At 48.3% G+C, this 26,116-nt stretch overlaps 1 protein-coding gene across 4 annotated transcripts in view; it reads right to left on the reverse strand.

Moving 5' to 3' along the window:
• Positions 1 to 26,116, reverse strand: part of PPP2R1B (protein phosphatase 2 scaffold subunit Abeta) — a 33,375-nt gene that overhangs the window by 3,062 nt on the left and 4,197 nt on the right. For 2 of the 4 annotated variants that reach the window (XM_011286439.4, XM_023239087.2), the window contains exons 4-15: positions 25,169 to 25,401; positions 24,710 to 24,857; positions 20,082 to 20,237; positions 19,764 to 19,878; positions 19,306 to 19,376; positions 18,574 to 18,708; positions 17,625 to 17,798; positions 14,940 to 15,000; positions 10,251 to 10,405; positions 9,755 to 9,897; positions 9,271 to 9,362; positions 4,861 to 4,982 (exon numbers count right to left, since the gene is read on the reverse strand). In XM_011286439.4, coding sequence (XP_011284741.3) covers positions 4,861 to 4,982; positions 9,271 to 9,362; positions 9,755 to 9,897; positions 10,251 to 10,405; positions 14,940 to 15,000; positions 17,625 to 17,798; positions 18,574 to 18,708; positions 19,306 to 19,376; positions 19,764 to 19,878; positions 20,082 to 20,237; positions 24,710 to 24,857; positions 25,169 to 25,401 — 1,605 coding nt within the window. Of the gene's footprint in view, positions 1 to 4,860; positions 4,983 to 6,475; positions 8,866 to 9,270; positions 9,363 to 9,754; positions 9,898 to 10,250; positions 10,406 to 14,939; positions 15,001 to 17,624; positions 17,799 to 18,573; positions 18,709 to 19,305; positions 19,377 to 19,763; positions 19,879 to 20,081; positions 20,238 to 24,709; positions 24,858 to 25,168; positions 25,402 to 26,116 lie in introns of those variants that run through there. The other 2 variants (XM_023239089.2, XM_045038272.1) reach the window with 2 other exon arrangements.

The following is a 26,116-nucleotide window of genomic DNA, read 5'->3' on the forward strand; positions in this document are numbered from 1 at the left end:
CTGGGGGCAGGGGTGGGGTGCCGCAAGCCCCCGCTGCGAGTCCACAGTGGCCCGTCTCTTGGCCTGAGGAGCCCTCCGCCCGCTGCTGGCGCGCACACCGCCCCGGCGCCCTCCGGTGCTGGAGAATCCCTTTGCGAGGCACCGCGAGTAGACCCCGAGTGAAAGGGCAGCGCAAAATCCTTTCCGGCAGGGAGTTCAACGGGGATTTGGTTTCACTCAAACCGTCGCAGCGGAGCCCATGCTGCAGAACTGAGCTCCCACGCGGGGATCGCCTGCCGTCCGCAGGGGCGGCCACGCACAGCAAGAGAGCACGGCGCTCTGCGCCCACCTGTTCGGCCCCAGCACCGCATGCAGGTGCTCCGTCCTGACCTTGAGAGCTGTTACCCCTGTTGGGCAACCCAAGAACTTGGTGACCCTGAGGTTCAACTGCCTCTTTTTTTTTTTTTTAAAGGAAAGCACTCAATTTCAGTAATGGCGTTTTGCAAACTATCCCTTTTCCCACCAAATTTCTCCATCATCCTCGTGTTGCCAAAAACAGCCCAGGGGCACAAGCCAAAATAACAGACCTGCTGGCACAGAGTGACCGAAACCAGCCAGTCGGGCCCCTGACTTAAACATTCTCCAGGACATCCTTCCCTTCCTTCTGCAGCCTTTGCGAGCCAAAGTCTTGGCCCACGTGGAGGAGGGAGAGCCCCCTCGGGAGAGCTGAACCCCAGACCCGGGGTCTCTGCCAGGCCCGGTGGGGGCTGGGACTCACCAACACTGCCTGCACTTGCAGAGGGACACGGTGTCTGCAGTCCACTCACCAGCACGCCACCATCGCCACACGTCTGGGCCCTGCCCAGGCACGGAAGGCCTCGCACCCCACGCCCGTGCTCCTTCGCAGGCAGAGTCCGGTCAAGCTCCGCATCAGGGAGGCTTTGAGAGTTTCCGACTCAATCTCTCCTTGCTCCTCAAAGAGGAGGAGGAAATAATGAGGCCTGAGATGCCGTAAGGGGACGGGTCTGAGGGTGCCGACCCTCAGGACTGAGTCCGTTACTGTGCCAGGGCCACTGCGCAGCTGCGAGTGGGGCCCAGCTGAATGGAGGAGGAGGCCCCGAGGCCTTTCCTAGAAGCACACCATGCAAGGGACCCTGAAGTCTCAGGCACCTCCTCAGCATGAGACCCACTGGAGCTGTCCTGGAGTCACGAGAGAAGCCCACATGTTGGGCAGGGTCGTTGTGCCAGCAGAGAGGCCCCAGGGACCGAAGGGCCCGGCCAGGAGAACAGGGCTTCGCTTCCCCAGGCTCACCTGCTGGAGTCCCCACCCCCGACCAGAAAGGCCCTCCAGGCAGAGCGGCGCCTGCCGGGGATAGGGGACATCGGACAGTGCCAGAGACAGCGTGGGAGGTGGCAAGACACCACTGCCAGCCCCGCCAGGGTCCTGAGCGCATCATGGCAAAGGCTCGTTGTTCCCAGGACTAACTCGGGGACACGCACCAGCTGATTTAACTCCTAGCTTTACTGTGAGGGTCAAGGGGGGCCGGGCCCTCCAAGCAGAAAGCCCCTCAACAGCTTGTCATACAGTCTCCCCTCCACCCGTCTTGCTCTCGCTGAGCTCCTCACCCCCCAACAGCAGACTCCCACATGGGCGTGGGACACCTGGGAGACCTCGGCACTGGCCGAGGGTGGCTGCCCAATTCTGAGCACCTGCTCCAGGCTGAGAACCGAGAACTTTGGTTCCTGGATTCCTCCACTCTCGGTCATGAGTTCTGGGCAGCACCAGCCACAGGTCCCACAGCCGGAAGAGCATCCACGAGAAGCCACATCCCACCCAGAAGAAGGCCTTTGTCATCCACCTGCAACTTTCAGACCAAGCCCCTGGGCAGAGGGGCAGACGGCCCCAAGCTCCAGCAGTGGGGATGGTGCCAGGAAGAGGCCAGAGCTCCAACCGGCCTCCTGAGCTCCAGCCTCCAGCGTGCGTCCTCCACGCCCAGGCCTCCGGCAACCTCTCCGGGCCTCTTCCCTCCAGGCATCCAGAGCTGAGCTCCTGAGATGGCCCAGGAGACCCCCAGGCAGCTCTTGGGCGGGGGGGGGGGGGGGGGGGGGGGGAAATGAGGACAGAACAGGCAGGAGGTTGGCCCCAAGAGCCCAGACAACTGAGCTGCCCGGTGGCCCCACCTCAGGCTAGCCAGAGCTGCCCAGTTCGAGCACGGAAGACAGGCCAGAGGCCAGAGGTCCTCGGGGCCCCGATGACGCGAAGTCTGGGGGAAATCAGGAAAGCTGGGAAAACCACAAGTGGAAACAGGAGCGGAAGGAGAAAGGGGTGCAGGAGGAGGGATCTGTGCCGGACGGACTGCTAGACCAAGGGGAGCGGAGGAAGAGGATTCGACGTGTCGGCGCCCGCAACCATTATCTACGGATGCCTCCCTGGATTTGAGTCTCCAAACCCGGCCGCGTGGAGACCGAATGTCCCTCACAGCTGCTCCTTCCTGCAATAACAAGACTGACATCACTGTTGTCAGGGAAATGGTGTTTTGATTAAAATCATGTGACGGCTACTTTGTGATTCAATAAACAAATCCTGTGTTAACCCTCGCCTGACGGAGGGCAGCCCCATCACCACAGGGCAACCGCAGGGCGACCGCAGAGCGTCCTGGAGGGAAGCCCTGCCCGGCAGGAGGGGGACGGCCCGGCCGCCGCCACTGCCACGACGACCAGGCAGCTGAGCACACCTGGGGTGGGCCGGGAGCTCGAGGCGGCCACGCTGTTCCCCGGCGGGTCCTGCGCGGAGGGGGCACGGGTGACGTCCAGCACAGACATCTGCTCTGCAGGCGCGGGGCCGAGCGGGCACCCTGCGACCAGAGGAACCGAACCGGCTCTGGCCTCGGGCTCCCCTCCCCTGGCCCAGGCGACAGGGATGCCCCACGGCTCCCACCAGGCCCCGAGGCTGACCCGGGCGGCCAGTGGCACGGACGGTGAGGGAGGGGTTAAGAACAATTTCTGGCTTGCGTTGGATGACTTCCTGGATCACTCACTTGGCTGCCGGCCCCTGACACGCAGGGCTCTGCCTGGCAACACTCAGTTCCTTCCATCTCACCCTCAGGTCATTTTCCTTCAGAGAAACGAACGCAGGGAAGGCAGGGGGTATTTCTGGGTTCAGTGATCTGCAGCCTCAGCAGCCTCCAATGCCAGGAGACCCCGAAGTAGACAGGACTTGGGGGGAGGCTCACAACCCGCTGACAAACGGAGCCAACGGCATCTCCCGTTTAGGGCCGTGAAGACTGAAGGAGAGTCCGCACAGTTCGCAAGGCCCGAAGTTCAAGGAACGACAGCTAACGCGGCCATCGCGGGGCTGCCGACTTAGCCGAGCAGGTCGGCCACGGCGAGGTCGCCTCCAGCGTCCCACGCTCGGGTCAGACGTGCGCGCTACATTTATTTAGTGGCACGGCCAGTTGCCCCTGACTTTGTAGGAAAACACCTAACACCTTTCTTCCCAAGCAAGGCTGTGGCATAGGCCTAAAAATATGTGACTCAGTCCTGCCCCTTCGGTGAAGGCATCTTCCCAAAGGCCAAGTTCCGTGAGACACAAAGGGCCGAGCATTCAGGCGCATGTCAGGGCCCCGCGGCCAGCTGCAGCTGTGAGCAACACTGTCCCCCAGCGCAGCCCGGGGTGCGGCCACCACCACGACAGCTTGGCAGGGCAGGGCGGGGCAGGGGGTGGGGGGCAGCTGCCCGAACCAGGAATGCCTGGCAGCTCCAGCCCACAGGAAATGGAGAACACTCTACGGTGAAGGACCGTAGTTCGGGGCCTGGACAACAGGACCAAATTCTCATGGCCTCAGTCTACTTAGAACGAGAGAGAAGCCAGGGAGATTCGGAAGGCAAGCTTTCCACGTCAGAATGTTCCCCAAGCAAACCCACCACAGCAGGCATGAGGAGGCCGACGTGTGCCCCACCCACCACACACAGCCGGAGCTCAAGAGCGGGTGGCTGAGGCCTCTGCCCCGACACACGGGGTGGGCACCGCGCGGGTCCACTTACACGCAGGGTTTCCCCTAAATCCAGTGTGAGTGTAGTTCCCTTTCTTAGGGTTTTAATACGCGTTCTCCTCTCTAGCAGACCTGGCTGTAAGAAATAATACACATACACACAAAATACGTGTTCGTCGACTGCTGGTGTCGTCGGCAAGGCTTCCGGTCAACAGAAGGCTATCAGTAGCTACGTTTGGAGGGTCCAAAGTTCTATGTGGAGTTTCAACTGTGCAGGGCCGAGGGGGCGGGGTCAGCACCCCAACCCGTGTTGTTCCAAGTCAGCTGGATTTGTGAGCCATACACCACGCTCCCAACAAAAAGCCCCAGAGCAGGCGCTGGCACCAGCTTCGATTAATGAGCAGTTAGTTACTCTCAAGTTGAAAATTCCCGTATACCTCCCCTAGACAGACATCAAACGGGGCTTGGGGCCCCGTCACAGTGCAAGCGACAGACATGGTGCTTCCCTTGAATGGAGAGAACCGCCTGAGAGGAGCCGTAGCAAGTGAGAATGGCCACCAGTCTCTGACGGGAGGGGGAACAACCCGCATCTCCCGAGGCGACTCCACCAACCACCCCGTCCTCTGTGTGAGCCTCGCTGCCTCTGCCGGGGAGGGCGGCCGGGAGGCCTGTGGCCACGGGAGCCCCAGAGCTCTGGAGAGCCCACCCCGCCCCTCAGAAGGAAGGACAAGGAGGAGGGCAACAGGCTTTAAAACCACACTCCGTTGGCCGGAAAAATCAGTCTCCCGAAGAGAATTAAAGGTACCACTCTGCGTCCCCCTGCTGCAGCACCACGCCACGCTGGCCACCCTGCACGCGCACCTGCAGCCCAGGTGTCCATGGCGCTTACCTTTCCTGGGTCCTCTTCGGGCCCTCTGGCTCTCAGGAAGCGGTTCTTGTCGGCCCCAGGAGCGCTGGGCTCCTCACTGTCCTTCGCAGGAAAGTCTGGCTTCCTCAGCCTCTGGGCCACCACTGGAGACACAGACAGCAGTCCCATAACCGGCCCTGGGCCCCCGCCCGCCAGCACGTCCCAGCCAGGACCTCCCCCCCCCCCCCGCCCCCAGCTGCCCCAGCACTGCTACGGCCCCGGGGACCCGGGCCCAGGAAGCACCGCAGAACCTCACTGAAGGTGCCCGTCCCTCAAGGGCCACCGAGCGCCACCCCACGGGGTCTTAGAGTGCGAGCTGGGTGCTCCCCCACACGGCGGTCACTGCCTGCACAGCCCCGGCCGGACAGAAAAAACCAGGCTCCTCTCAGAAGTGGGAGGGTCAGCTTCAGAGACTTGGAGAAGGGAAGGAGTCGGCTTCACTACCCAGCGAGTCAACTCCGTCCTCCAGAAGACTGCCGTCTCAACCGAACATTATGTAGTTTCCTGGAATCAGGAGGCTCATGGAGGCGAACGGGGAAGAGTGGGACCACTGTAGGCATAAAAAGGCCCGGCGCCACAGGAGTGACCGGGAGAGAGGGGCAAGGCCCTAGATGGCGGCGGTGACACAAATCCCAGGGAGACAATCCCATACCGGCGCACAAGCACTTCATCCTCAAACTGAGGCGGCGGCTCCTGCTCTCTGGGCTCCAGGCAGAGCGGATGGAGGCGGCTTCAAGAGAAGAGCACGGGGCTGGGGACCAGAGCGTCACAAGCCCAGTACAAGGCAAGAAAGCGGGCCGCGCACCCAGCGAGTTTGGCGGCCCTGCCCCACCGTCCCTGGGGGGCCACCGGCACGTGAGTGCTCCAGGAAAGCATCGACTATCCACTCCACGGCCACACGGTGACGGGTAACGCCGCACCGAGGACGCACCGCTGCGGCTCCCCTCTGCGTCAGGAATGACACGTCCGTTTCCCCCGAAGGTCTGAGTGAGCACCCTGGAGGCCTGGACCAGACAGCTCAAAGGTCGGGCCGCTGTGCTGATCAGGACGAGCCGTCCAGCAAAGACCCCGGGGCCCCGCAGCCCAGTGGCCAAGCCGTGGCACCTCCATGAGCCAAGGGCCATCACTGCAACAAGCCCTTGTCAAAAACCACACACTGAGCTGTTCGTTCTCATGAAACAGGACGCGTCCTCAGGTTGCTGTCTTCGCAGCAGCACAGAGAAACAGGATCTGGCCTCTTGATCCTGTGACGGGGAAGCCACACAAACGTGGGAAGAAACACACAGATGAATCCCGTGGTTGAGGGGACCGCTATGCTGGCATAAGCCTGTTCTGTCTCTGCTCCACTCTCCTCCCTGACTGAACGGACGCCAAGGGGGCAGGACAAAAACTACGCTCCTGCCCGGCAACGTACACTGGGGGCCATCACGCAAACCCCAGCGGGGCCGCTGCCAAAGTGGGGCCTGAGGAAGGGGGGTCCAACCCTCGCGTAAGAGTGGTACAGTCCTTCCTGGGCCTGCGGGAGAAGGAGACGCAGTCTGGTACCTTCGACAACACGTTCTTCGCACGCAACACATCAGAGGACAGGTTTTAGAAATTCATTCAACATGTTTTTATTGAGCACCTTCTAGTTAGGCCAGACACTGATCTAGGTGCTGGCAATACAGGAGAAGACAAAAAAATAGACAAAAATCCCTGCCTTTCCAGAGCTTCTGGAGCTGACATTCTAATGAAATCAAGATAAGAAAAGTAATCCATGGCCAATATGACCAGTTATGAGCCAGAGAACAGCAACCCTGAGTAACAGAAGGGATTCCCTATCGCTTAATCAAAGTCAATCAAGTCCCTACGGGGTCACCCAAAATGACAGAGCCCTGCTTAGCTCCCAGACCCATGCTTGAGAAATCAAGGGCTTCTGTCTCCTCTTGACCAGTCTTGGGAGGGAGAGGCCAGTGCTCAGGGCTCCCCAGGAGTACACTTAAAGTCTAAAAGGCATTTAAAAGTCTGTCCCCAAACCAATGGCATTCCCAACCAAAGAGTAAAGCAATAGCTGTGTGACTTTGTTTCAAGAATCAAGAATCCGAGACAATAGCCTCTCAAATATGCAATTCACCAAGTGGAACACAGCCTGCAGAGAACAAGAAGAACCATCAAACTAAAATTAAAGTGTTTACAGCGTAACAGTAAAGACATTAAAATGAGAATGCAGGAAAATTTTTTGCATAGCAATAGATTTAATCCTTGGCCCAAAAAGTTATAAAACAGAAACTTCCTAGAAGGTAGCTGGCAGTTTCAAATGCAGGCCGATACTGAGTCAGGTTCTGTTTATCTAAGGTATGACAAACCTGGAAGCATTTGGTCCAACTTGGCTTTTTACATAATGGTTTCATGTGCAGACCTTTATAGTAAGTCTTCACCTTCACGGAGCAAGACAGGGCTCGCTGGGTTTACACAAGGTTGTGAGTGAAAGAAAACAATTCAAAAACCCAAACGGAAACAAGCAAACCACACAGCAACATACGAGGAGCAAAACATAAGCTACAATGAAACGTCATTAATTAAAATTATTAGGACAAGGCGAGTTTGAAATCTCAAAGAAAAAGTATCAATATTCTCGGTGAAATACATAAGTATTTCAGGGACCTAGAGTAAAATGAATACATCTAAAAAAAGGTATAACCCGTAACGATCCTCATGGAAGTTTTTTTAATAAAACTGAAAAGAGTGATCAGTAATTGGCATATCAACTGGCTATCAATTGGATAAAGGGGGCTTTTTAAAGAGAGCTTTTTAAAAAGATTTAAGTAGTTCAGATACTATGGGTTTCCTGACATAGTATTAATTTGCTTCAGCAAACCCTTCGGCTTGGCTCATTACCTTAAATTCCAGGAGAAATTAACGAGGTTTTACCGTAAAGTACAAACACAAACATTTCAAACGGTAAGTCTCCAGCGTCACCCACACCAAGACGTTAGGAAGGAAGCTTCAGTTGGTAGCTACCGGCGGCACAAGGCAGCGAGGACTAGATGTCAGCAGAGCTGAAAGCGGAGCCAGCCAGAGAGCAGGAATCCCTCCCAGAAGCCGACCAGTGGTTTCTCCACTCAGCAGACACACAAAGGGCAATCTTACAACGAAGCAGTAAAACGACTGCTTGTTAGGAGGCACTAAGTTTTAAGCTTCTGGTGGAGAGACCAGGAAAGGAGGTGGGGGGAGGGAACGAAGGAGCGGTGTTTGAATGCAGTTGCCATGGTGAGCCACTGAAATTCAGTCAGCTTCCAACACCCCACCAGCAGCAAGAGGCATCTGTGTTTCAGGTTTCCGAAGGACATGATTACAGCAAAAATCAAGCAAATAAACCCCAAGACAACCTCTACGTGAACCCTGAGCTTCCACACTCCCCTTTCAAGGGAGACACTAACGCAGACCATCAGTATCCAGGAATATGTGGCTTTCACTAGGTGACATCTCAGTGTAGCTCCCAGAGTGTTTATAAAATAAGGTATTCCAAATCATGTACATTTAACTTTGGAATCATGGAGGGAGACACACATAGATACATGTAAACATCAAGAGAATCACTCCACTCCTTGTCTGGGTCCAAACCCATCCAGACGTGTTTGGAGACAGTAAGTGGCCGGGGCCTGACCAAACAAACAGCAAGCGTGCGGGAGCCCCGATGGTGCAGGATAATCATTAGGAGACAATCAAGAAATGACCGACCAAGGGTCAGGAACTGGTCACAAACAAGAAGAATGCGTTAAATGTAATTATCCCAAAAGTGAAGAGACAGACAATCCCATTTCGTCTTCAGAAAGAATCAAGTCACTGAAATTGGATCTCTTGTAAGTTGTTGCCATTTGCTTGGATGAAGTCTTGAAGGTTTTCCACTCTGTGTCCACCCAGCATAAGAACATATTGACTAGAAATCTGTGATAAGAATTTAGTAAAGTCTTTTCCCTCCTGTTCCTCATTATGCCAATGCAAGCACTGGAAAATTCCAAACAGAATCAAGTTAGTGGCACAGAAAGTTCATGAACTATCTATGTGAATGTTCACTATGCCAACAATGACCCAAAAGCATGACATGGTTAACTTCTCACCGTGGTCAGTTTCTTTACTCTGCCAGGCTCATCAAGTTAAACTTTAAAACCATTATAATCCAGACAACAAACTGTTCTTACCAGTGAGAATCCTAGTCCGCCCAGCCCGATCCCTGGGACTAAGAAAATGGCCTGCTCAGCGGTGGGCCAAAAAGGTTCTACAGGGGCCAGGGGCCCAGGCGTTGTAGACGCTCTCGGCCCTCCGCTCCCCTTCACCATGGCCTGCCCACCTCGCTCATGCCCACCCCCGCAGCCAAAGCCCGAGGTGCAGGACGGAAACAGAAAGGCCTACCACTTATAGCTTCCTGTGCGAAGTACTTGACATCCACGTCTTCATCCTGGCCCAACTTCTGCAGTACTGGCTTCACTTCCTCCCGCAAAGCACTGAAATCCAACAGGATTGTCTGTGAAAGGCAGTCCTCTGAGCCACAGAAAGGCTCTAGGATATACACGTTCTATGGTAATTTTGAAAGTTTAAAATTTTTAAAAAGTTAATTCTTTAGGCAATTTCTGGATACTAACTAGGTAATCGCAAAAATCCTCAATAGCTTCAGACAACGATCTGCTGTTGCAATCAATAGCATACAAATCATACAGTAGCTTCAATGTAGAAGTCGGAGTGAACACTTCAGACACGGTTGTTAAATGATCATCTTTACACAAACCCCTATCTCAGGTAAAGGGAAAATCACTGACCTTAATTTTTGCTCTAACTCCCCACGAGAGGGTAAAAATTTAAATCTACTTCTTAAACCAGAGTAATACTCAAGTCTTACTCAGTGTTCAGAACTGGTCCAATTTTCTGAAGGGATTTGGCTACATTGAAACGGACGTTCGCCACTTGGTCTCCTGCCATTTTCAGTACAACAGGCAGCATGTGCTTCGTGGTTATTTCCTGACCGCAGGCTTCAGACAGCGCCTAGAAAAAGAATTAAGAGAGCGCACTTAAAACACTTTCTCATGTATTTAAATATCCCCAAATCTGAGACAACAAATTAACGTTTAATAAGAAAGTAACTGACCTGCAGGAAAAGGTTTCTCGTTTGCACCTCTGAATGCAGGATACAAAGGAGCATTGGAAAACTCGGTTAAACCGGAATTCCCGGCTGACCGGACTCCTGCACATTTTACCATGAATTTAAAAACGGATGTTTTCTCTCGTCAACCGTCCAAGTTAATCGGTATAAGAAACAGATTGTTCAGAATTCCGAACGACAGCCCCAAAAATCTGCTTACCGCCTGAGCTTAGCAATAATCCTGCGGAAGACTCACGTTAATGCAGAATAAGGTGGTCATCCTGTGCAAGTAATTGGGATCGTTCGCCATGACTAACACTCTGGGAACGATGGTGTTCTGGGCCCACTCTGTTCCGAACTTCTGAACGAGCTTCATGAGGTTGTTGGTGGCGGCTTCGCGGATAGCATACACTGGCAGCAGAGGCGCAGAGCACACGGTCATAAAACTTACGTCAGGAGCACAGCCCCGTTTGCTCACATCGTCAGCCAAGGGGACCAAAAACCAAACCCTCCCAACACTCCCAATTTAGTTGTACTACACTGGCAAACATGCTCAGACGTGACTCATGATATACTGACTTGGTCTTATCATAGTTTACAGATGTGCCCTATGTCCAAGACAAAGGAGGTAGGCAGCTCGTTCTAGTGCCTACTATGTGCCAGGTGATCCGGAAAGAAAACAGAGGCTCCCTCCCCTCAAAGATCACGTGCTCTATCAGACACGTAAGCTAACGCGGGCCGACAAGTCACGTGGTGGAAGACGGACCCTGACAAAGAATGAAAGTGTGTAGCAAAGGTCCTGAGGGCTGTACCAGAGTGGAGAGAAAAAAGAACAGGGAGGTCTGGGAAGCGTCAGGGAAAAGACGACTTGCTCTGGACCTCAAAGACTGAGGAGGATTTGTGTAAGCAGAGAGAGGAGGGAGGAATTCCTGGTGGGCACAAATGGACCCAGGGTACAAAGGAGACTAACGGCACTCAGCAAGCCATCAGGTCGGAGAGTCAGGGGGGACCTGGAACACACAGCACCTGGAGAGCTAAATTTAGACCCTGTAAGAAAAACGCTGAGTTTTTAAGGCAAAGTTGTAACCTGATGACCACTATGGTATTTAAGCAAGATTATTCCAGCAGCGACAACAACAGCTGGGGAGACAAGGCCAGCAAGGAGGTCGCTTAGAGGCCAGTGTGGCCCCCTGCATGACAGCAAATGAAAACCTCCGACGACCTGCCTCTCTGCCCTTAAAATGTTGATGGTGCAACAGCATGTCAATGTCTTCTGTGAATGACCGCCCGCTTTAACGTCTAAGAATTCCCTGTAAGATCATTTATCGAGGACACCGTCAATCTAGATGATCAGGCCTGAGCTACTACCTCCTCAACAACTCGCTGCTGCGCCCAGCACTGACCAAAGTCAGGTCTGGTGCTACTGCATTTCGCAGGTCCCGGAGGATGCCACACTGGGGCTCAGATAACGAGTCCAGGGCAGGGGGCACGCACTCCTTATTCTACTTCTTTCCCTAGGCAGGCCTAACCCTCCTGGGTAATGGGACAGGCAAGGGTAGCCATCCAAGCCACAGCCCCAGCCCTGGAAGATTTATGTGAGGCTTCTGGACAGAAAACACCCAACTCTTCCCAGTGAGCAGATCCTCAGGCAGTGCCAACTGAGGCCAACAGGAAGGACCGCGCAGCCAAGAAAGTACATAATTTATTACCAATATGAAACCTGACCAAGGTCTATGGGAGAAGCAACCTGTCAGTGACAGCCAGAAGCATTCGTGGAGCGCACTCAAGCCAACTTTTCTACCCGCGCCCCAAGACCCGAATTCCCTCCACATTCAGAGCCTTCGCGTTTCGCACAACCCCCTCCCCGTCTCCCCCGCTACGGTGGAACCACCAAGAGCATCTGTGTCTTGTCTGATTCTGTTCAATTTGCTCGACATCCTTCTCATCATCACGCCATTACCATAGGAAGGGACCTCACTGCTGGAGTAAGCAGAGACGGCGCACACACTCAGCCTGGGCCCTGACCTCGGCGGTACTCAACGGGACCTGGCAGACTCCCGCGATGGTCCTGGCTCCTCTGAATTTTGTGCCAAAAGAACGCAAACCATGCCAGAGTTCTGCCAGTTGGCTCTCCTGGTTTCGTCTCTCTCCCCTTCCCCTCAAGGGTCCCTCTGAATGCCTAACACCCTCCATGTGCTCACTCTGATGCCTGCCCCCTTCTGTAAGAAATCCATTCCCCTTCTAGATCCCTCCCCCTGATCAATACTGTTCACTCAACCTCAGAAAAAGTGATGACCCTTTCTCCTTTATACTACTCTGGACTTTCACAATATTCTTGCAGTAGTTTAGTAAGCAGGAAAAAAGCTTCAAAAATGTAACTGAACAGTGATCACTACATAGCAGTTAGTCTAAAATGCAGAACAAAAGCAAACAACAAAATCCCATGTGATTAATTACATACAGAACAACTACAGAGCTGACATTTCATTGATTCAAAGAACGCTTACAATGCCTTAAGTTTAGCATTGTTTAGCTTACAATGCCTTAAGTTTAGCTTAGTGTGCCGCTGCAGAAAAAAAGGGCCAAGGGTCCCTCTTACTCCCCAACTGGGAGGGAAAAAATCTGAGCACTGAGAAAAGAATAACTGACTTGCACAGACAGTACAATCTTACATGGAAAGGATGTCAGGAAGTCAATTCTCTGTGGAACATTAGGACTTTAAAAGTTCCTCAGAACTGGGGCACCTGGGTGGCTCAGTCAGTTAAGATCCGACTTCGGCTCATGTCATCATCTCACGGTTCGTGGGTTCGACCCCCGGGTCGGGCTCTGTGCTGACAGCTTAGAGCCTAGAGCCTGCTTCAGATCCTGTCTCTCCCTCTCTCTGCCCCTCCCCTGCTGGCACTGTGTCTCTCTCTCTCTCTCCCCCTCTCTCTAAAAAATAAACAGTAAAAATAATTTAAAAAAAAAAAAAGTTCCGGGGCGCCTGGGTGGTGCAGTCGGTTAAGCATGCGACTTCAGCCAGGTCACGATCTTGCGGTCCATGAGTTCGAGCCCCGCGTCGGGCTCTGGGCTGATGGCTCGGAGCCTGGAGCCTGTTTCCGATTCTGTGTCTCCCTCTCTCTCTGCCCCTCCCCTGTTCATGCTCTGTCTCTCTCTGTCCCAAAAATAAATAAACGTTGAAAAAAAAAATTTTTTTTAATAAAAAAAAAAAAAAAAAATTCCTCAGAATTTAGAATGCAAGCTTTGAAAAAAAAGTACCGAATGACCTCCTGGGATGTGTCTTTCCACTAACATTAAATATCTATGAGAAATAAACATTTTCTTTCAAAAAGGAGAGAAATTTCTTTCCTACGATTTACCAAGCTTAAGTTTCATTTAAAAATAAAAAAATAAGGGCACCTGGGTGGCTCAGTCGGTTAAGCGGCCGACTTCGGCCCAGCTCATGATCTCTCAGTCCGTGAGTTCAAGCCCTGCGTCGGGCTCTGTGCTAACAGCTCAGAGCCTGGAGCCTGTTTCGGATTCTGTGTCTCCCTCTCTCTGACCCTCCCCCGTTCATGCTTTGTCTCTCTCTGTCTCAAAAACCAATAAATGCTAAAAAAAAAAAAAATAATAATAATAATAATAAAATAAAAGAAATTAAAAGAAAAAGAAAAAAATAAATTAGCCATAAAAAGGTAACCTTAGAGGACAAGAAAATAGTCTTCACATTTAGGTTGAAAACGCTAAAATTACTTGTGTATGCTTTCACAAGATTTGCACATTTCCTTCACACCCTCCTCTTCACTCTCGTAGCTATTTAACCTCCCACATGACTGAAACATGCCCTTAGAGCAACCACTTCCACATACAAGTGGACACAAGCTTCCCCCTCCTTCCAAATACCCAGGCAGAAGCACTGCAGATGAGCAGAGATCCTGAGTACATACAGGACATATGAGATGCTATGGTACTGAAACAAGATGCCTATCACATCCACCAAAATATGCAACCAAAGTTGCTTATTTTATAAGCCCCCAGAGCCCTCATATGAACAGGTGTCAGGCCACACTGAAGCTGCCAGGCCTGGACATGTGGCCTAGCTGTGAATGTCATGGGTAGAGAGGGCACCCCTCCCCCGCATCGCTGCCTAGCAGACCAGAGGAGATACATGCACCTGAGACCTTAGCAAAGAGTCAACGTGTAAGGTGGTTTCACAGAAAACATCCACTGCCTTGATATTTTGATATGCAGCAGCACGAGCTTTCAGTGAGTTTGTGGCGCTGAGAAGAAAAGGATTCTGTGATTGCTGAATGATGTTACGAATACACAGAGAAGATAAGTTATTTCAAAACCTATTCTCTAAAACAGGTGCTCCACCTGACCTGCCTGAGCTCGAGGCGTCACCAGCTGCCAGGGAACAATAAGCTTACCTCTCGTCAAAAGCGGAAATCCGGGTGCCCACCCCCCCCCCAAGTCACAGCTGATGTCTTCCACTCCGAGACCCCGCCCCTGAATACCTCCTACCTAGGTCACCTCAAAGAAGCCAAGCAGCCACTTCTACCCCCTGGGCCTTTCATCAGATTCCAATCCCTACCCCACCGGATCTATAGGAGCCGAAAACTAGAGTACCATGTTCGACCAAAAGCCCTTGGGACAAGTTAGGAGTGTAGGGTTAAAAAAGATAGTTTGAAAATAACATAACAGAATATCTATGAAACAGGGCAGAGATTGTTTAATGAAGAAGATAAAATTTAAGATAACAAGAAATTGGCAGAAAATAAAAACGTCAAGCTCGTGTTCAAGGGGAGCTAACTAGACTCTAACTGAAGCCTTTCTTCATCCCTACAGAGGTAAGGCTAAATGTCTGATCAGATTAGGATTCCTTTCAAAAAAGGAAACCTATGAACAAAATGGATGTACACAAACACACAGGCCTTCCATAGTAATCTGTGTTTAACTTACTCACCATGGTCCACAAGCCAGGCCATACATAAAGAATTCAGCTTTTCGTCAAAGAACTCCACACCCTATAGATACAGAAGATTCCATTAATATGTATCTCCAAAGTTCAGAAATCAAGATGGTCTATTTACATTACATCAAAATGACCCAAAAGCTAAAAAAAAAAAAAAACAAAAAAAAAAAACAGGTTTCCAAATAAGCTGAAAGCATGAACCAGCCAGAAAAAAATAGCATGGAATGTGATTTACAAATTCTGAGACTATCTTATTAGACAACAATCATAAAGAAAGAAATCGTACATGAGATGGCCCAAGCCCTGCTAGGTGGGAGAGAAGAGGGTAGGGGTAGCCAGGAGCCAGACCCGACACTGCAGACGTGCTGGAAAAACGCATCGTGGACGGAGCGCCGAGCAGCATCTAGATCACTTGTGAAAAATAAGCTACCCACGAAAATACCTGTCCATAATAACAGTTCTCATTTTTTTCCTTCCTGGTTGATATAATAAATCCTTAAGGATGAAGAAATTGACATCGACAAATAGAGAGCTTCCCAATTAAAGAAAGAATTTCTGGGATGATGGGAGAAAGCAGAAGAGGGAGAAGGGAGCAGGCACAGGCCTCCAGGGGAAGTGGCCCCAGCACAGAGTCACAGGTGGAATCACCCCGGCTGTCCCAATTCTGTTCTCCCTGGCAACGGGCGGAGGGACACACGCCCAGCCCTGTGGGACTCTGCGGCATGCGGGACAGTGCCAGGTGACGTCTGCTTTCCTAGTGCCTCCCTTGTGGGGTCTGCATGTTTACAGGTTTTTTAATTTCTCTGGCGACTAAGAAGTTACTGACCAGTGACTGTGTACTTTAAATAAAGACAGTGAATATAAAATTGCAGTGCTTTGAAAATGGTGACTGAATAAAAGAGCTTTATGATCACAGACTGTTAACAGGTGTTAGCATACACTTTGATTACCACGCCAGCTTTCAAAGACAACCTCTTCACTCTAGGTAATGGATTTTTCTTGGATCTTAATTATTGTGGCTTAACTTTACATTCACCATGGTCCACAAGCCAGGCCACATATAAAGTCTTGGAAGAATTTTACAAATTGACTACGTGATATAAAAATCTTTACACGTAAGGTGATAAGTAACAAGGCAACATGATACTAACAAGAAGTTGTGGATGTGGACAGCGTTCCCAACTGCTGCACGTCTCCCCCGCCAGACAGGTGTGAGTCCGCCAAACTCACCACCACCCGCCCTGCTTCCAGACTCCCGCACCACAGAGCTACCCACCTTTGCCAGCTGCACAGGTCTGAAGGGAGCAGAGGTTAAAAGAAACATCACCCCCACCCCCCCTTCTGGACAGTACTTTCAGTCTTCAGCAGTTAGGCACTGCCGCTTTCTACTCCGGACAGGTGACCCATGACAGTCACCAGTGAAGAAGAGAAGATGACCCTCAGCAGCACGTGGGAGTCACAGGAAAAACAGATGACAACATGACTTCACCTGACCCTATTTAGCTATACACAGATACCTCTGGCATCCATTCTGAAGAACGAGACACTTCAAATTTTTTAAAATATATATGATCCCACAGACATGCACAGGGTGCGCTTTGTAAACTAAATATGCCAAAATCAGTAATATACATCCAAGGGTCTAAGAAAAGAGAAATTACATCCCACCTGCTGTGATCTGACAATAATGGAAGTCTGGGGGAGAGGGGGACACAAAATGCACCAATGTTAGCTGCAAGTGGACAGGTATTAGTAGCTTTCTCAAAAAATATTCAGGTATTCGTTCGTTCGACATTCTACAAATAGTTACGTGCTTAACTGCTGCCAGATACTGGCGGGCTCTGGAAGAAAAACACTGAACACAGTCGCTGCCCTAAAAGTGATCACTTGTCCTTCTCCCCAGCTGAATTTTTTTTTAAGAGACAGCAAGTGTGGGGAGGGAGAGGGGGAGGGAGAGGGGGAGGGAGAGTGAGGGGGAGGGAAAGGGGGAGGGGGAGGGAATCCCAAGTGGGCTCCACCATCAATGCAGAGCAGGATGCGGGGCTCAATCCTGCAACCCTGCAACCCTGGGATCATGACCTGAGCCGGACACTCAACTGACTGAGCCACCCAGGCGCCTCTGAAATTTTAATTACTGTGATTATCAGAGTAAAACTAACCATGTAACATAAACAGCGATAATGTGGTCTCTGTCCAAAATACTAACACTATAAACATCATATTCCTTCCCTATATGATGATTCCTCAACTCCCTGTATCCAGAACGTAGGAAAAGTGGTAACCAGGGACATTTTGCTCAGAATATGGGCAAACAGGGAAGCTGCCCAGAGCAAAAATCAAAGCTGATGTATCTTGAAACCACACTCCCTTTTCTTCTCGGTTAAGAATTCCTTCAGACATGGAGACACTAAATACCATGCTCTCTTATACATACCAAAACGACATTCTTCTATGGCTTTGCTATTAGGTGGTGAGGAGGTGAAAGGCGTTTCTGTAATACCTTCTTGTTAGAAGTTAATGCACTACAGAAGATCAAAACCATCCTATGGGCAACCAGGTCACTTTCATGCATCTAGATAAACATTATCAGATAAGCTGTGTGGGGCTCCTATGAGCCACGGCGACTGTACCCGACGATCTGATGCTACCCATCATTCGGTGAGCCAAGGTACTCACCAGCTGGCCCGCCAGCAGTGGCATATACTCAATGATGGCCAGCCGGACCCTCCACTTGGCATCTTCAGCCAGCTCCACTATGGCAGGAAGGAGAGACTGAGAGAGCTGACGGATCCCAATCACTTCATTTACACAATCCAAGTTAGAGATGATATTCAAACGAACTTCCGGACACTGCAAGAACACATATGAGCATCAAGGTCTCTGCCAACGTTCTCCTACTATCATGATGAGGTTAACAACTGCCAAACATTTTTTTTAAATAAGTAAGTATTGACTCGGGTGAAAAAAAAGTACAGCCGTAAAACAAATACTCACTACTCAATTCAAAGCACATAAATGTAACTGATATCTACCAGAACTTTCAATGAAAAGTCTACAGGACAGTAAAAAGCATAGGCTCTAGAATTAAATTACACTGATTCCAATCCCAGGATTTGCCACTGCCAAAACTTTGGGTGAATTATTTACCTCTCTGGCTCAGTTTCCTCATCTATAAAATGGGGATAATAATGAGATGGGCTTCATAAGATTGTTTTGAGGATTAAACATAACCATACATGCAAAGCATTTATGATCACGCCTAACTGACTGTATTCGTCAACAGATTTTATAGCTATCATTAGAATTTTGATACTATAATATTTAACTTAAAGCATTTAAAATGAAGAAATATTGGCTTTAAAGAGATGACATCAGTGGATATCAGCAGGAATCAGGCAGAGAGGACATAAAAACGTTTTCAGGTCTGTATCAATGGCTCCTTGTGCTCATTTTCTGCAGAATTTGGAACTCCAAACCCAAACACAGGAATTGTCACTGGTTTAAAATAAGCTACCTTTTTTTATCCCTTCATCCCTGTTTCAGGTTCTATTTTAGTGCAACCCCAAAACCAAAACCAAACCAATCACTGACTATCAAAGGCAACAGAGTTTTTAGACGGACTCACCTCATCCTTTAACTGAGCTAAAAAAAGAGGTAGAAGGTGTTCAATGGTATTCTCTTTTCCCAAAATGGTAGACAATCCCATAATTACAGATGCTAGAGCCGATTTGACATGTTGATTTGTATCAGATACTAATTCCTAAAATAAAATCAAAATTAAAAGCCTTCTTTTGTGGCAAGATGACAGAGACTTCCACACCATCTCCCAAGGAATTTAGAGACAGCACTATTTCAATATTCACTGGCTGATACACTTCTTCAGATCATCTGTGTAACAACACAAACCTATGCACCAAAGAGCATTTTACAATTCCCAACATAATAAATAACAATGTCACATTAACATAACTGTCCCAATTATTCCCTATCCACCTTTACACTCAAAAAAGCTTTAAGGTCTATGTTTTTTTTTCTTTTCTAATTTACTCATTTATTTTTGAGAGAGAGAGAGACACAGAGCACACACGCGGGTGCACGAGCAGGGGAGGGGCAGAGAGAGAGAGAGAATCCCAAGTAGGCTCTGCGCTGTCAGCACAGAGCCCAATGCAGGGCTCAAACTCGTGAACTGTGAGATCATGACCTGAGCTGAAACCAAGAGTCAGCAGTAACTGACTGGACCACCCAGGTGCCCCTCAAAAAGCTTTAAGGTAAAACAAAGAAAGAGAAAAATGGAGGTAAAGTCTGCCTCGTATCATACAGGGCAGAGTGAAACAAAAAATAACCTAGTTAGGTTTACCTTTATATAGGGGAGAATCTGACTCATAATTATGGTCTCTCTGCCTTCAGTGGGTAAGTTCTCACAGAGTTCTAAAAGAGATAAATAGAAAACAATAATGCTTACATACAGCCATTTACAAGATGCCAGGTTTACCAAGAGGTGCAAATTAAATCAAATCATATGTTTAAGCAAATAAGGGAAGAGAGGTCTTATTCTGAGCATACTTTTTATCAATCTATATGCCAAATACACCAATCCTAAAAAGGCATCTTTTTGACAGGAACAAGATACAATGGTTATTTGGTTTTAAATATAAATAGAGCAGCTCTGTCTCACAGTGTGACATTTCCACACACTGAAATCATCTCTTACTCAAAGACACATCCCACAATAACAAACATACAAAATTCACTGACTTTTAAAAAATACACCAAAAATGAGGGCTATGTCCTGAGACATCAATTGAACACCTTAACCTTTTACTTTGTGGGCAGCAGCTGCTCGGACTTCAGCTTCACAGTCTTTGAGTAGGTTCTGAAAGGCGGGGATGAGGTCATTTAGGGTGATTTTAGGACCCACAGCTTTCTGGAGCTATAAAAAAAATTGTACATGTTTTAATGCACGCTAGCGAGTTTAACATGAACAAAACAAAACCAGTATAATCTTCAAGTATATTCTTGCTACAGGCATTCCCATTCAGAAGAATTCATTCAGAAACTTCTGGTACACAACAAAAAAGAGGTTTTGCTTTTTTTGGTCTTAGTACTTAAAAGATGTCACTATAATAACCTTACCTCTGAAAACTTGTCAGCTACCATATAGCGAACCCTCCAAGATTTATCTTCCGCTGCTTGCCGGAGTGTGGGCATCACCAGAGCCTCAAGGTCCTCCTGGGACAGCAACTGGGCAATACTGACACAAGCTTCCACAGCTAAGAGACGCACTGAATCCTAAAGGAATAGAATTTCTTTCTGTTAGTCAGATGATATCTACCGAGAGCCACAGGGCAGTATGTGTGGTACGAGGCAGTGCTGTGGGTTTCATTTAAAAGAAGAAGGAAAAAAAAAAGGGCATCTGGGTGGCTCAGTGAGTTAAGGGGCTGACCTCGGCTCAGGTCATGATCTCACGGTTTGTGAGTTCGAGCCCCCCATGGGGCTCTGTGTTGACAGTTGGGAGCCTGGAGCCTGCTTCAGATTCTGTCTCCCTCTCTTTCTGCCCCTCCTCTGCTCACACTCTGTCTCTCTCCATCTCTCAAAAATAAATGAACTCTAAAAAAAAACGGAACGGAAAGAAGGGAAAAAAAACCCACTGCATACAGCTTCCTTCCTTCCTTCCTTCCTTCCTTCCTTCCTTCCTTCCTTCCTTCCTCCCTCCCTCCCTCCCTCCTCCCTCCCTCCCTCCTTCCTTCCTTCCTTCCTTCCATACAGCTGATCCCTTTGCCTGGAACAGTGTATCAAAATCCATAAAGGAGGGCTCTAGGAGGGCCTGGGTGCCTCAGTCAGTTGAGCACCTGACTTCATTTGACTTCATTTGGCTCAGGTCGTGATTTCATGGTTCGTGAGTTAAAGCCCCACATATGTGGCTCTCTGCTATCAGCAAGGAGCCCACTTTGGATCCTCTGTCCCTCTCCCTCTGCCCCTCCCCAGCTCATTCTGTCTCTCAAAAATAAATAAACATTTAAAAACAAAATACCTTGTTGTAGAGTGAACAGTAATTTCCTTGGCTAGAGTGCAGAGCTTTTATTAAGGAAAACAAATGAAAATGTAAAAATTAAATAAAAAAAGAGAACATTATAATGATGTCTTCAAGGCCTCCTCTAATAAGTTGTTGAAGGACAAAAATGAAAACTACTTGAACAAGCTGTTTAACAGATCAGAACAAAAACAAGAGAATAAGGCTAGGGGAAACACTTAGGAAGCTCAGTTTTTAAAATACTCAGTTTGAGGTGACAGTAATAGTTTAGGCATGAGATGATGACTTGGAAAGAAACACACAAAAAATAAAAGAGTTAGTAATAAAAAACAACTACAACACTGGATTTAAATGTTGAGAATCGGGGGCAGAATAACTTTGAGGTAACCAAGCCTAGAAAAAAGAGGCCAAAAACTTTAGAAAACTGTGAGATTAATGACCTCAGCTCCCCAAATGTAAACTGCCAAATGTCAATGTCATACCTATGTGTCTTTTGACCAAGTGGAAACACGCAATTAGACACATCAATGAGAAATTAGGAATTGAGATTACAGACTTGGAAATCTTAACAAATATAAACTAAAAATATGTAAAAACGTAAGCACCCAGGAGGAACCAAAACTCTGAACACCGTGTGTGCATATGCTATTACATATTTCACAAATATCACACATCATACTTTTCAAAATATTACAAATTTTAAAAATCGTCGATGAACAATAATTTACTGTATCCCCAAGATACTCGCTTCTCTACCCACAAGGAAACCAGCTAAAAAAAGGCAGAACTAGGTTCCTGGTAGTGGCTATACAAGGAACTTTGAATCCAAAAACAATGTTCTATCAAGGGACTACTATCATCTCTGGAAATATTTACCAATAAATATTTGTTAAATTCATCAATGACTTTTCTCCCCAATACCTGCTCCTCTTCCCAGCCTCTTCTCTGTCTCAGCAATGACACCACCATCCACCCAGTTTGGGCTAAAGCCAAAGGTCAAGGTCTCCTTGACTGCTCTTTCCCCTCTTCCCATAGTCCCAGTGATTCTGCCTCTAAACCTATCTCCAGATTCTCTCCACCTTCACTATGCCACCTTAGTTCACCATCCTGTCTTGCCTACGTCTTCTAACTGGTCTTCCTGCTTCTAAACCCCACCCCCACCCCCTTACAATTCAGCTTTCACCCAGAAGCCAGAATGCCGGGATGTTCTTTTTAAAAGGTACATTACACCAAGTCACACCATCTCTGCTTACAATCTAGGTGTATTCTCACTGCGCCTAGGAAAAAACTTCAAACTCCATACCCTGACTTAGAGGGCCTCCATGATCTGGCCTCGGCCTATCTTCTCCGGAAGACCTTACCAGAGTCCCTGTCACCAGCTTTGTTCTAACCTGACGGCCTTTACGCTAGGTGCCTTCTCCCGGTGGAGCTCCGGTACTCCAGAAAAGGGTATGGCTGGCATTTTTCTTTTGTTTCTCAGTTTGTATCACTACTTCAGAGTCCTTCTCTGACTAACCAGTCTAGAGGAATGCCCTATAATCAGTCCCTGTTACATCACCCTACTTTATTTTCATCCTAGCATTTATCACGCTTATTGATCTGTTTATAATGGTTAAACACTGTAGCCCAGCGTTGGAACGGTGCCCGATATGTAGCAGGTACTCAGTAACTGTTTTTTCCAAAAATGAATAAGCCAGGAGCCCCAATTCTACCAGGGGTCAGACAGAATACACATACACGTATCATACAATTAAGCACTTATTTTTTTTTCTAATGTATCACAACTAGAAATCATATGCCTCTTAACGAAGTGTACAATCCCACATATAATGTGGTGTTATCACCCCCAAAATATCAAACCTAAATCTCATCAAGCCTCTAGATCATGGATGGGGCAAACACTGGCCGAATCCAAAACTGCAGCTACTTCACGTAAATAAAGTTTTACTGCAACACCACACACATCAGTTTACATATAGAGCTTTTGTGCTACGAAAGCAGAGTTGAGTAGTTACAACAGAGACTGGCCCACAAGGCTGAAAATATTTACCATCTGGCCCTTTACAGGCAAAGTTTACAAACCCTCCTCCCCCACACTACATTCAAGTTGCAGGAAATACTGAGGACAAAAGAAAATGTTAAATTATACCGTGGGAAGCATCATCAATAAAATCCCAAATGAGGATTTAAACCTCTGCTGTCCGATGTGGTAACCACCACCCACATGTGGCTCTTGAGTCCATGAAATATGCTAATGCCCATGTTCATATGATCACTATTTTGGACCCAGTGTGTTAAATAACATAAACTATTAAAATTAATTTCCCATTTTCTAGTTTTTAAAATGTGACTACTGGAAAACTTCAAAAATTAACAGGTAACTTACACTGTATTTGTTGAACAGTGTGGTTTTAAACTATAATGTTCCATAAAAGTACAAAGAGAAGTCAGAGCTGGTAACCACAAAAGTCAAGAGAAAGTGTTATCTGAAGCAGGCAGGGGGTGGGTGTGCGTGGGCGAGAGCTGGGGCGGGCTTCTAGGGTGGTGGCTGTCAAAGTTCTGCCTCCTAACCTTCTTATTATTCAGAGTTGTATCTTTTGTGCTCTCCTCTATATGGTATTTCAGTAAGTTTTTTCAATTATTTTAAGGTAAGATTTACCATCTTTCAATATGAGACTCATCAAGAGGTCCTGCACATGTGAAGTGATTCCAGGAAGACACCAAGCAAATTAAAACCCACACGCATTCTTCTGGGGTCCAGAAACTCTGGGGGTGGATCCTCTAGCCATAAAGAAGGCAGTTCGGCTTAGCCATGAAGGCTCTGAACACTGGAGCCCAACTGCCTAGATTCTAACCCCATCTACACCACTGCAAACCATGCCATCCTGAAGAAGCTACTTTGACTTTCTGTGTCTGTCATTCCCTAACACGTAACATGGGCTATCTACCTCATGGGGCAACTATTACCCCAGTATTTCTTTTACGTAAAAACCCCTTAGGACAGGCTAAGAAAAATCACACACTTATTGCAAGTGCTCCTTATTGTTATTATTTCTACACCAAAAAGATCCAGATCCTTGGACTTAAAATTGCTATTGTACAAAGTCCCCCTATACAGTCCTCCAGAGAAGGGAGAGGCTCAGGCAGCCTTCCTAACACATTTGTTTATCTGAAAGTCAAAAATCCCAGGCAACATGACCCCGCTGTGACCGGCTGCAATGCGTGAAGGTGTGTTAGCCCTTAAAGCAGCTTTGGTCTTCCCTTCTTAGAGGATTCCCATCTCCTCTCTGACTCCTGTTTTAACCACTGCCAGCACAAGAGAAAATCATGGTCTGGTTAAGAAAGAAATGGAAAGGCACCAAGATGGCTCATATTAAATTCTATCTAGGGGCGCCTGGGTGGCTCAGTCGGTTGAGCTTCCGACTTCGGCTCAGGTCATGATCTCATGGTCTGTGAGTTCAAGCCCTACATCGGGCTCTGTGCTAACACCTCGGAGCCTGGAGCCTGCTTCTCATTCTGTGTCTCCCTCTCTCTCTCTAACCCTCCCCCACTCATGTTCTGTCTCTCTCTGCCTCAAAAATAAATAAACATTAAAAAAAATTATCTAGCCCAAAATTAAGTATTAATTTTGCAAAAAGGATCCTAACATATAACCAAAACTCCCAAAGGAATCCTTAAAACGTTAGAGGAAAGGAAATCTATGTACCTCAGATACTAATCACTAACTTACCTGTTCGTCTGAAGCTAGGTTAGTGAACAGCGGAACAATTTCACTTTTCACACTGTCTAATTCCAAAACTTTTGCAAATTCGCCCAGTTTGGAAGCGGCAGCACGTCGTACCATGGGAGTGTCATCTGAGCACAAGGAACGGAAGTGCCTAAAGCAAATGATAATGAAGGTATTTCCTGTCAAGTACCACTGAATTAAATGCCCCCAACACACACACACACACACACACACACACACACACACACACACACACGGCCATCTTAGAGGTTTTCTTTTATGACTATCAGTGATTAGGTAGGCTTCTAATCTAAAAGCACTCGTATATTCAATTGAATGATAAAAAGTCATGTTATCACATGTGTCCTGCTATCAGCCACTCACAGGTAACAGGGTATTGTGTAACTGTCAGCCAGAAGTTCCCAAAAACCCCAAATAACTCAAAAAAACAACATATCTTACTGTCTAATTTCTGCTCTGACAGCATCTGAAGCCCTGGGATAGCAAACACTGAACAAGCCACACGCAGATGTGCGAGAAGTGAACCAGTCTCCACTCGCCAGGCGCTTCACCAGAGGTACAAAATGCGCTTCCAGAGCGTTAGGAGTGTGCTCCTGGGAGATCTGCCTCAGCGACTCCACAGCCTTGTCTCGAACCACAGTCTCTTCCACAGTTGCCAGACTTTCCAAAGGAGGCTGAGTAGGCCAAAAAGGAAAAATCAGAAAAGAAAACTTACTGAATCAGGGTAGATACAGATTATCACCTTTTACAGGGACTGAAGGGAGGTGGTACATGTAACCAGAATGTTCGCTCATCACACCAAATGGTTACTTTCAGTTCACACAGTGATAACATATGGTGTGTCCAACCTGAAGACACGACTTCTGTAGGACAGCCAAGGTCTCATGTCCCAGATGGCAATTCCCAGATGGTGTCTACAAACGACACCGTGGAGACTCGACACAATATTAATATTACTGTGAGCTGAATGACTAGGTTTAAAAGATATGTAGCCAAATTCAGATAAGACCATGTTTTTCCTCAAGAGTAACTGCAAAAACATGAGCAACAGTGGGCAGCACAATTAAAGGATGACATCTCATCAGGCCACTGAGGCCACACAACTTTCGGAGAAGCAGCCCTGTCCACCAGCCCCACACCATCAACTTACCTAACATGTAAGAGGCTGAATACGAAACCACTTTTTTCAGAAGACACTGCAGACTCTTTATGAGCGAGACAGAGAGCAGGAGTTGTGGACAGAGCAATGAAGAACACAGAGATGGTAGGAATCCCTGTTTGCAGCTTTAGAAACAGAAGAGACCAAAAGGGTTGGTCTGGAATAGGATCAGAAAGTGAACATGACCCAGCCCAGCAAAAAGCACACGAGGGCTGGTTCTCTGAACCTCT

Source organism: Felis catus, chromosome D1 (assembly GCF_018350175.1).
Source record: "Felis catus isolate Fca126 chromosome D1, F.catus_Fca126_mat1.0, whole genome shotgun sequence".
Taxonomy (NCBI): Eukaryota; Metazoa; Chordata; class Mammalia; order Carnivora; family Felidae; genus Felis; species Felis catus.